The sequence below is a fragment of the Amblyomma maculatum genome, chromosome 1 (assembly GCF_055883805.1).
Source record: "Amblyomma maculatum isolate TAMU_Amacu chromosome 1, ASM5588380v1, whole genome shotgun sequence".
Taxonomy (NCBI): domain Eukaryota; kingdom Metazoa; phylum Arthropoda; class Arachnida; order Ixodida; family Ixodidae; genus Amblyomma; species Amblyomma maculatum.
The window spans coordinates 37,980,580-37,992,462 of NC_139344.1; the positions used below are offsets into that span (position 1 = coordinate 37,980,580).

Sequence of the window (11,883 nt, forward strand, 5' to 3'; positions counted from 1 at the left end):
AATTTTGACCGGATGAATCTTGAATTAACCTCTTTTTCCGGACGGTTCTTGGCTGAATGCTCATCCAGGTCCATTGAACAAAAGCAGACATTGTTAAAAACTGCCCAAATTAGCCTCATTATAAAATAAATACTGGTTATCACAGTTAAGTAAAGTACAAGTGCATTCTGGTGAAAGATAGGCTGCGAAGATGCTAATAGAAAAATGAAGCGGTTGTATAGGAAGGCGGTTGCTAACCTTGCAAAAACATTGAAAAACTACAAATAAAGCGATAAACATTACCAAAAAATGCTCAAAACTGCTCCTCGCTAGTTCTACAATGACGTTTTGCCCACTATGCCATCTAATAACTTCCGAAGATTTTGGAGCGTAATTAACCATAACTTACGTCCTGATTCATTCTAATTATGGCCAAATGGATGATGCCCAATCTGGATCAACTTTTTAACAACGCTTTCTCATCTGTTTTCACTCAAGAAGACATCACCAAATCTCCAGTTCTCAGCTCATTTCACGATTATTGTATGCCTCCAGTAGTCATTAATGAAGATGGTATTCTTTCTTCGTTAGCTAATCTTTAGGTTACCACAAGCACGGATCCACTGGGCCTCGTCAACAAAATAGTTAATTACATATCTCAGTCTTTATCATCTGGCTACATCCCTCACGACTGGCGCGTGGCCAAAGTAATACCTATTTTCGAATCGGGCATCTGCTCTGATCCTTCAAACTATTGACCCATTTCATTCACTTGCATCTTCTCAAATATTTTTGACCACGTCATACACACTCAGGTCATTAATTATCTTGAAGATCGTAGCATCATATTTATATATTAGCTCGGTTTTCACAACTGATTTTCTTTCGACACTCAGCTCGCCGAATTCACTAACGACTTATTTACTGCTTTAGATGCCGGAATTGAAATCGATACTTTATTTCAAGATTTTTTTAAGATATTTGATGGGTTTCTGCACCATAGACTACTTCTAAAACTATCGCATCTAAATATTCACCCTCAGGTACTATAGCATTTATCAAGGTCTTCCTTTCATCTCGCGTTCAGTTCACTTCTGCCACTGGTTCTAACTCAACATTGGCCCATGTCACATCTGGTGTATCCCAAGGGAGGGGGCTAGGTCCACTTCTTTTTCGAATATTTATTAATGGCTCACCAAATTGCATTTCTTCTCAAATTATAATGTTTGCTGACGACTCTGTTGTGTGCCGAACCATTTCAAATGACCCTGCCCGACAATCTTTACAAGCTGATCTCGATTCTATTAACCCTGAGTGCCAGTTGTGGGTAATGACCCTAAACCCCTCCAAACCAAAGCTGATCTTCTTTACAAAAAATGCTTATCGCATCCCAATCACATACACTTTTAATGACATAGCATTTGAGACAACTTCCTCTCATCAATATTTAGGTGTTTTGCCTTCAGCCAGACTTGACCTGGCTCTGTCTATTAACTTGACTCTAGCAGCTGCTTACCGTTCATTTGGCTTCTTAAAACGTAACCTTTGACATGCTCCGGCGGCCGTGCGTACACTTGACCATATTACATTAATTCGACCTAAAATTGAGTACGCTTCTGCCACATGAGACCCAGATCAAGCCTATATCAAAGATAGTATCGAATTCCTGCAAAAGCATGCCGCTACGTTTTACTAGCATCACCACGTTAAAAGCAAGTGCTAGACTTGAAAACCTTTCCCATCGTCGCAAACTAGATCGCTTAACTCTTTTCCACAAAATTTATCCTCATCCGTTGCTACACCACGATTTTTTTCACTCACCCTGAGCAGTTTTTCCACGACGGGACCACCCTTTGAATATCAAACGCTTCTCATGCTACACTTCAACTTTTGGCAAATAATTCATAACCAAAATCATTATTGACCGGAACCGGCTGTCGTCTACAATTACAACTGAAACCAATGCGACATCATTTTATGAACTTTTAAAAATTGAAAGCGATGTGTAGTTTTCTTCTGGTTCCGTTCTTCTCACCGGTTCTTCTCCCCGGTTTGTTTTTTGTTCAGTTTCTCACGTTAGATGCTACTTCTTGTATTTTCATGACTGATTTTTACTACCCTCTATAGTAATGCCCTCAGGACGCGGGTCTTTAGAGGTTTCTTGAAAAAAAAAAACAAAAAAAAACGAGCTTGCTTATTTTATAACCAGATGACGAAGGGTGACGAAGGGCGTGTGCACTTTCTTTAAGTGTGTCCGTTAGAAGGTCGTATATCTACTTCAGATTGAGATGATGCTGTGAACTTCTACTTATGCTTGCCATGTGACGTGATTTTGAATGATTATGTGCATTGTGTTCTTTGTATTCTCTTCTCTTAATTTTTTCTTTTTACAAGCTGAAGTGTACTTAACGAGTGGTGACTGGGATAAATTGTTATGTGTCAGCGCCATCTCTGTTCTTTCTGCTTTTCTGTCTCAATGCATTTTACACCACCAAGAATGTTTTCACTTCGGAATTGTCAAAGTATTTCACTTGATCAGACTATACACGTAGCTTGACATTATCCGCTGTAGTTCAGTCAAGCCGTGGTGTTCGGGTGCCGAAAAAAAAGTGTGCGTAAGAAAACATTTCTATCCGCGGCAAGAGTCGAGGACTTCTGAGTTAATTAGCGACTGAGTGTTTTAGCAAATGTTCGTACTAGAAATGCGTTTGCAGAAAAGAAACTCTGTCTACTAAAAAAAAGAAACGGTAGGTACATAACGAAATCGTGAGATAAAAGCGGTAGTGAAAGTTGAGTTCTAAAATCTAGGTTTTTATGTTAAAGTTGGGGTTCTGCACCGGCTGAAGCGAGACGTCGGGCGTCACACGGTCTGCATGCTGACGACAACGACGAAACTGCCGCTTACCGTCGCGGTAAACAATAGATGACACTTTTTCGGGGAGCTTGTGCATGGTTTCGCGTTACTGCCTTTACGTGCAATGGTAGAGCCTACGTAATTACGCAATAGCCCTAGGCGGCCGGAAAAATATAGTCGCCAGGGCTTTGCTGTAGAAATGGATGCATTAAGAGGTGAGGTGGAACTATATTTTGGTCAATGAGTTTATTTTGGACATTCCAATGGAACTTCCTTAATAAATCGGTTATCCGATGAAACGTCGCAGCAAAGAACTACGCGAAACATGCTAACTATGGATGTCAGAGGACACGAAGTCTCCCAAAGAAAGTCGCGTTTATAGTTAAAGTCAATTAGAGCTCATCAACTGAAGCCCACCGCTGCGACCGTATAAAACTGTTTAAGGGGTGTAACTGGTGCGGGCTTCTAAAACTTCATTATTGTCATGCTTCCTCTTTTGTTCGCAACATTCACGAAATTTATGAACTGCTAAGTCTGTGACAGCCTGAATAAATATACGAAATAATTTTATTTTTGCCATTTAAAAACTATTATTTTAAGAACTATGCGAGATGCAGATGGGTTTGCAGCAAGGCGGGCATGTACGTGAGTGAGCTAGATAATTAGGCGATTAATTAGGAATAATTGCCAATGATCTTTTAATTCTTCATTTTAAGGTGAATATTGTTTGCGGATTTTCATACCACCAATATAAATGGTTATTAGGCTTTCTTAATCGGCACATGCGGTTAGAAATATCGAATGTCAAAAAGGCGCATTTGAATGCTCGCCGAGTTGGATTTATAGTATTGTGTAATTATACAGTGACGCTGTTAGGTATGTTAATGTCTTAAAAACCATGCTAACATCTTCCACACAACTAAATACACAATCGGCACCTGTATCTGATGCATAATAAACGTGATAAACGAGGCTTTAATTACGCATTTTTGACGTTCGATTTTGCATAGTATTTCTCCTTAAAATGAAAACATAGGAAATTGATTAATTAGCTTTAGCTGATTATTCATATATTAAACAATCTCTATCGGTTACATAATGCCCAATTTGCTGTAAAACTGACCTTCACAGACCGCACAAACTTACCTGTCGTGAGATAATATATACCACTATAGGTGCATAGTGGTATATATTATCCAAAATGGCTCTACCTCCTACAGTGATGAGAAAGGATGGGTTGTGATGAAAGGAAAGATGCAGCATAGTTGTATCGTTTCAGGTGGATAAACCACGCCGATATGTTGTAATTTATGGTTTATGGGGTTTAACGTCTCAAAGCGACTCAGACTATGAGAGACGCCGTAGTCTAGGGCTCCGCATATTTCGACCTCCTGGGGTTCTTTAACGTGCACTGACATCGCACAGTACACTGGCTCCTTCGTTTTCGCCTTCATCGAAAAGCGGCTGCCGCAGCATTGATTAGATTCCGCACCCTTTGGCACAGTAGTCGGACGCCCAAACACTGTACCACGATGGCAAAAATGATCAAGGAGGGAGGTCAAAGTAGGAACAAAATGAAATTTGCTATTATTTGACTCTCCTGATCAATTGAGACCGTCTGCGTTCATTTCAACGCGCACTTACATCGCGCAGTATACACGGGCGTCTATTTGAGCGTCGCTTCCACCGAAATGCTGCCGCCGGGGCTGCGGTTTAAAAGATCGTGTTCAGAAGCGAACGCTACAGCGACTGAGCCACTCCTGCGAACCCTTCCGCCTCTTAGCGTCGTGATTTCGACAAAAAGACACGGTGCGAATCCTCTATGAATCACTAACGTAGTTCATAAAGGATTCATGAAGGTATGGAAGATTTATAACACTGTCCAAATTAATTTACTGGGGTGCCGAGGAAATAGATGCAGCAGCGCATTATTTATTATTTATTACTATTTGCATTATTTACAATAAGTGGTGCGAGGAAATCTTTAGTTCTAGCGGAGAAGTCAATAACACTTCCTGAAATGGCGCCAACGTTATCATACCTCTTCTTATTTATTTTTTTCGGAAGTGAGAAAAAGGGCGAAGTTGACATCAAAGTGGATGTCTTCGAGGTGTGGATGGGACGACCACTCACTGTAGTAGGGCTTGACGCGTGGCAGTTGCTGCTTCCACAGGGAAACATTGCGCTGAACGTCTCGTACGTCGCAAACAAAGAAGGCTTCGTCCTCGTATACCTGAAATAGTTCAGACTCTATTAAGGCGCAAGAGGATGTGTGGTGTCCCGTGCAGAAAAGAATTTTGACCAATCGTCTTCTAGTTGAAGGATAAGAAATCCTACAAGTAATAAGAAACGATCGGCGTGTCGTGAATTTCTCTGTATATAAACTGTGAGAACTCGTGAGCAAATGATTTCTATGACGCACAGCATCGATCCTCTCGCATACATGTCACCAGATGTAAAAATGCTGGAAGGCTATTATAACTGCGTGCTAGGAAGTTTCGGAACGACCTTCAAGAACTGAAGAGGAGGGAAAGGGAAGTCATATGTTATATGGTATGTGGTCATACTATATTTCTGTTTCGAAAAACAGTTTCGTCATTTTAGTTCGGTACCTTGCAGTGAAAAACAAACAAACAAACAAACAAACAAACAAACAAACAAACAAACAAACAAACAAACAAACAAACAAACAAACAAACAAACAAACAAACAGACAAACAAACAAACAAACAAACGAACAAACAACAACATACATTAAAGGCTCGGCACATAAAACTGTCAGCCAATTGCCGACTTTCAAACATTCCCGTAAAAAGGATCTAAATTACGGTTTTCCATTCCATTGCATTAATCTTGAACATAATTGTAAAGTGGGCTTTCCAAGGTAACTGGCGCAATGATTTTTGGTCTGACCCTCCTTTGTTAAAACCGATCGCAAAAAGTACAGTGCACACAGACAGATAACATGGCTTCCAAAGAAGACTTTTCCAAACATACCTTTCGGTCAATTACTTTCTGCGCGACAGAACTGATGTCCTCATCAATAAAAATAGACGAAAGAACATTTTCTCCCCTGTGCATCGTGACCTAACGTTAAGAAAAGAATGAACAGAAATTAAATTTTTCGCACAAACATGACATTGAGGATAATTAGCCAGCATTTGGTTACGATGCGTACTCACGAGCAAGACAATGTGATGCTCGCACTGAGAGGCGGGACAAGTCAGGACCAGCGGAGGAATGTTATGACCCGCCTGGGCGCTTTTGCATGCAGTAAGGGGCGCTAAAAACCGTGTACCGTTCGAACACCTAATCAAGGCACTTGCCGTGGAGTGCCATGATTAGATAACGCCTCACTTAAACAGGTTATTTGGGTCGACCCTCCACTTTTAAGACCTGCGTAGAAACGCTACCGTATTCAAGAAGTTACCAGAGCGCACCGCTGTATGGTCATTCCCTCGTGAAGGCAATTTTGCTTTCAATGAACAAAGGGTCCACGATTTTACTAACGTCTACTGAAGCCGCAAATGTTGAAAAAAAAAAAAAGCAGCGAGTATTTGATATTTTTACTATTATTACACCATCTTAAATGGAAACAAAACATTAATCTGCTGTAAATCCAAGTATGCAGCAGCGATAGTCTACCATGCTGCGCCGCTTCTACTCGGGGCTATTTATTTCAACCTGAGCACGTGTAGAGGAGCACCAGTGCATTATGCAGAATTGTTCTGACGCAGAATTCTTTGTTTATAGTCACTCTAATTACGTTGGTCCTCTAAAGGTTTATGTTCAGTTAAAGTCAAAGCTTTTTTTTCTTTTTCCTTCAAAAGTACTTTTATTTTTCCCACCCTCTTCAAATAATAGTTGCGGCGGACACTCGATGGATGGTTTCTAGTTGCGACTAACACAGAACAGCATGCTTATCACAGCCAAGGACGTTAGGCAGTTTCCATACCCCTCAAAAGGGGGATCACTTTTATTAGATTATGTCCAGTACTTGTTGACTTGAAAGGAAATTCGATGAAATTCTTGATCAATTTACAAATTTTCAGCCGATCCGGCTTCCGAAATTGTGCCTTGTATTCGTGGCCATGTTATCCCTGTTGCATTTTGGATTCGAATAGTGCTTGAATATATACAACAGCTCAAACATGGCGCGCGCGGCCACTAGCTGTGTTACGCGTTCGTCACGAGGTCGCGTTTAAGCCTGTAGCAGGCCCACAAAAATAGCTACGGTTGTCATTGGGGGTCACGACTTGGAGTCCATCATTTATGTTTAGCTTTCAAATTGCGTATGCTGAGAATTGCCCCCCAGCTAAAGTAAAATGTGCTTTGACGACGTTTGTGTGCTTTTTTATGGCGATAGCAATACTGCGACAGCCGTCGCGTGGTTCCGGAGGAGGCCATGCTTGACTTTGAACAGCCGAGGAGGAGGAGGAAGAAGAAGAAGAAGAAGAAGAAGACTGGCAAACTTATGCTCTCGCGTCATACTGTTAATGGATGAGCTTAAGAAGTGTCCCCAATAATGTAGCACCTTAAACTGATAGGGCGGGATAGAATAATGTAGCAGGCGCAAGAAGCTTCCACCGTTGTTATCGCAATTCAACTAGGGTTAACCAGAGTTACAGCACAACTAATTTTTTACTTTCGGTTGTCACGCCTCCTCTTGCGGTAAGTAAAACCCTGTCAAGAGGTAATATCAGAGGTTTCTCCTCTGGATGCTCTGATAGCTTTGTGTGCTTCTAAGAGTTGTATTGTGTTTCGTCTCTGGGTGAAATTTTGCGTGGTCGGCCGGAAGAGTCCATTGCACGGACACCCACGAAGAAACTCTGATGTTGTTTGCTTGACAACCGGTGCTTTCATACAAACTGAAAAGATATCAGTCAAGCAGATCATCATCCCGTCCCTGGGTTTCGCCTAAAAGTTTGAAGAACGCCCCAGCTAGCTTGCTAAAAGAAAATGTAACACGTTAGAAGTGTTAGAATAAGTAGCTGTGAGGATCGGCAATGGCGAAGTTTTTTGATGGTAGGCAAATGCTGGAGGAGCGGGCTGTAGGACGTGGTGCGTTCCGGAATATTGTGCCTGAGCCGCTGGTATGGGGTATCATCCAAGGGCCCAGCGATGATATCCGCCTTCTCTTGAGCCTCTTCAGGTGAAAGGTTGGAAGATAGGTGGTAGAACCGAGTCGTCTCTGAGGTTACTCAGTGAACATAAGAGATAGCTTCCCCTTAAACAAACCACACCTTCGGTTCTGGCGCCAGAACAACGACAGGAGGAGCTGGATGACTGCACGATTCCGTGGGCGCGAGGCGACGTCAGGCGGAAGGTCGCCAGAGGGCAGCAGGTTGCTGGGGTCGGTCTATTATTGGCTGGAGTCATAATTGTTAAGATTCGCAGTGGAGAGCGTAAACAAGAGAGCTGCGTATCAGGCTTCCTGAAAGGAATTACTCTTACCATGCTTGCGCACAAAGCACACGCGGTCCGACCATATTCCCATTTTCTTTTAGCCGGTGCCGAGGCGCCGTCAGCGAGCCCCGATCTTAACGCCTCCGCAGTGCGTCGTAGCTGAGCACTACAAAACTATTGCCTTGCTTGTCAATGCTGCTTGCAGGGGCATAGCCACTGAGGCGGTGCCTTGGGGTCTACACGGAACGTTTGCTTGAAGCTGGCGCGATGCAGCTGGCGTATAGTAAGCAGGTGGGTGAGGGCTGCAATAGCAATGGACAGGGTACGTGGGCGCGACTGCCATTAATCGCTGTTTCGAGCAAAACAGACCTGTGTGGTTAAATGATGAACCCTTGACGAATGTTCAACGTCCTGCACCTGTCCCTAGGTCCTGCGTCTTGCTGCATTGCGCTGACAAAATACAAAAGGCAAGTAAGATAGCCGCCATGTAGACCGAACACACATGGACACAAAAACGTCCCCCCCCCCCTCCTTCGTATAGATCTATTAAACAAAGAAAATTGATGCAGTCGGAATGTGCAGCAGTTATAATGAACTGCAACACGGGTCAGTCGGAAAGGCTTAGACGAATGCACTAGGAAGTGTCTTCAAGGACTGCACAAAGACCATACTACTTCAGCAGAAACTTTGTGAATATCGTTTAGTAGGAGCATCAGATAGGGTGACACTATCACTCCGCTACATTTACCGCGTGTTTGCAAGAGCTATTCAGAGAATTGGCTTGGTATGAGCTGCACGTACTTGTGAATAGAGAGCATCTCAGTAACCCCAGACTTGCCACATTCCTCTCCTAAGTGACTCGGGGAAAGAATCGCATCGTATGATTGGGGAAACCACGCAGGGCAGAACTGCGTGGTTGAAAACTGCTATAAGGAGAATTTCAGTACTCTGAAGGAGTAAGGGAATACCAGATCGTAATAGGGAGCGAGATGCAGTGCAAGCAGTAAGAAAATACTATTATCTACAGGCCATGTGGTGACCGCAGATGCGAAGTATGAGTGCGAGCTATAGCTTAAGTAAGAATGGATGTACCGCATTTGGTACATTTAGCATTTTACCAATGCCGTTTAGAAGGAGAGAAAATTATAGTCATATATTGCCAGCACTCAGTAACACGCTGGAAATTCGGAGGTCTACATAAAGGGTAGTAATCAAAGACATTGCAGCACTCCGTGGAAAGGAAATTATAGCCTACTTGTAACGTTGAGAGACAGGAAATGAAGAGAATGGATCAGCAAAGAAATGCATTTTAAGAGGAAGAATCCGGCATGAGCAGGGCATGTAACGCGTAGAGCAAGTAACCGATGCTTGGTCAACAGGAGACCGCAGAAGGGTGCGACAAAGTGACCGGCGAGCTAATGAGATAGCCAAATTTAGGGGGGGGGGGGGGGGACGGAATGGGCCGCAGCTAGCGGAGCTACAGCTACCATAGAGCAGTGCAGAACGAACTGAAAATATGCGTGATATGCCTCTCTCTTGCAGTAGCCGTATCCAGGCTGATGATGATGGAGGTGGTGTTGGTGGTAGTAAAGAAGACACCAAACCAGATGAACTTTCTGCTAAACCCTAGCAGCTGGCCGTCTGTCAGCGGTCGTCCAGCTTTCCTCTCTCTTGCTTTTGTCTTTCGCCCTTTCCCTAACAATGCATTAACAACTCGCCGATCTGGTTATAGTATTGCAAACCGAAATCCAGTACCCAGTGCACGAACTCTAATTACATTCATCCTTCGAACAACAATCGCAGTGAGCCATACAAGCATGTGAGGCAGGCTGAATTCCAAATTGAACAAGTTGGTTTCAAATATACGTTTAATGCGAAAGATTTCTTGGCTAATGGGTGGCGTGGACAGCGGCTCATCAGAACATGTTACCAAAAGTGTCCGTACGAAGTATTAGTCACCAGTTGCATGGCTAAATATTATAACAGTTGATTAAGGAGACATTTAAATAGCAGGGATAACTAATGAAGTGTGTGAAAAGTGTAACTGAATGGTTAATTACTTGATTGAGCCAATTAAGCCGTGGACAGAACCTGTGGACCTAGTTTGTCAGCCGAAATCTTTATCAGAGAGCGTCCGCACAAAAAGCCAGGTAATTTGACAAAATTGGGCATCCAATATAATTGGAGTATGGCCAGCTAGATGGTGACCTCCAAATTTGGATTGGCCACTCCCGAAACTCGGTCCTCGAACTCCTAAAGTTTGACCTCGCCAGAATTGGACCAAAATCGATGTGTTACCTAAATTGAGTATTACCAATTTAGTGACCACAGATAAATTGGAATGGCCCCACACAAAGTTTGGCCCCCTGGACCCCCAAAGAGTGATATATACATAATTCGACCAAAATCAATGTCTAACCTAATTCGGGCATGGCCTATTCAGCGGTGACCTCCAACCTGGGATTGACCACTCCCACAATTTGGGCCCCTGGATCCAGAAAATTTGACACGTCAGATCTGACCAAAATCATTTTCTAACCTAATCCAAGTATGGTCAATTAGGTGGTGGCTTCCCAACTTACGTGGGCCGCCTCAAAATTTGGCCCTGTAACTCCCGAAAGATCACTTTGTCCGAATTTGACCAAACTTAGGTGCCCCTTGTAATCTTTGGCACTGAATTACACATTTCTGCTTGGCAGGTTTGACTTCGGCCCATATTAACACTCGTTATGAAGCTCTTCGCATGCAGGTGGCCGGAAAAATCAGTGCTCCGTATTTTCGCAGGTGTAGGCTTTATTTGGATTTGTTTTTATTTTAAACAATGACTAGGCTACGTTCATGTCGGTCGCCATTGTATTACCTATGCTTTCATTAAGAATAAAGCAGCTGCGGACTCCAGTCTTACTTTACGTACATCTCGTTGCTTTTATGGTTGCGGTAAATATGGCTATTACTTGGGTGAAATGCCTTCGGGTTGACCGTCTTAGGCTCCATCCTATACGATGGGCTTTGTTGGCATAACTGATTTAGTGAAAGCACACAGCCCAGGAGGTTTGCTCTTAAGCCATACAGTGGGACAGCTATAGCCTTAAAGCTTATAAGGTTTGAAGGACAGTTATTCCACACGGTCTCCTTACATTTAAGTCGCTCAGATGAGCTAGTACACGGCTGTCTGTGGGCCGAAACTTTCTACAAGGCGTGAGTGTTTGCACTGTGCAAGAATGGCGCACGAAAACAGCCTGAGACTTCGGCCAGACCATCTGATGGGAAACTAGTCCACCGTAAGCTAATGGGATCTAAGATGGCATGAAATAAAGGAATTTATCATTTAGCCGAGGTAGGAAGATTTGAAATCAAAGCATGTGATCCATTAATTTCTATCGACAGAATGGTTGATCATACTTCATTCGCTGTTTTTGATGTCCTAAAATAGGTGGAATTTTCGGTTTGTGATATTCTAAAATATAACCTTTATTATAGAATAATGTTTTTCGATTCAAATGTATAAAAAGTAGGTTTCTAATGAAAATTATGCATTCTTTTCACAGTAGGCAGAAAAATCAATTCCGAGCGATTTCCCATACCACTGACAGCAATCCTGGATGTACGATGACGACAGAATGGTTACACGGCCCATGGCAGAG

General features: G+C 42.9%; 1 protein-coding gene across 1 annotated transcript in view; it reads right to left on the minus strand.

Moving 5' to 3' along the window:
* Nucleotides 1-5,914, minus strand: part of LOC146202152 (ornithine decarboxylase-like) — a 99,205-nt gene extending 93,291 nt beyond the window's left edge. Inside the window, exons 1-2 of the mRNA XM_084584116.1 lie at nucleotides 5,831-5,914; nucleotides 4,967-5,066 (exon numbers count right to left, since the gene is read on the minus strand). Of these exons, the coding sequence (XP_084440242.1) occupies nucleotides 4,967-5,066; nucleotides 5,831-5,914 (184 nt within the window). The remainder of the gene's footprint in view (nucleotides 1-4,966; nucleotides 5,067-5,830) is intronic.
* Nucleotides 5,915-11,883: the final 5,969 nt, after the last annotated feature.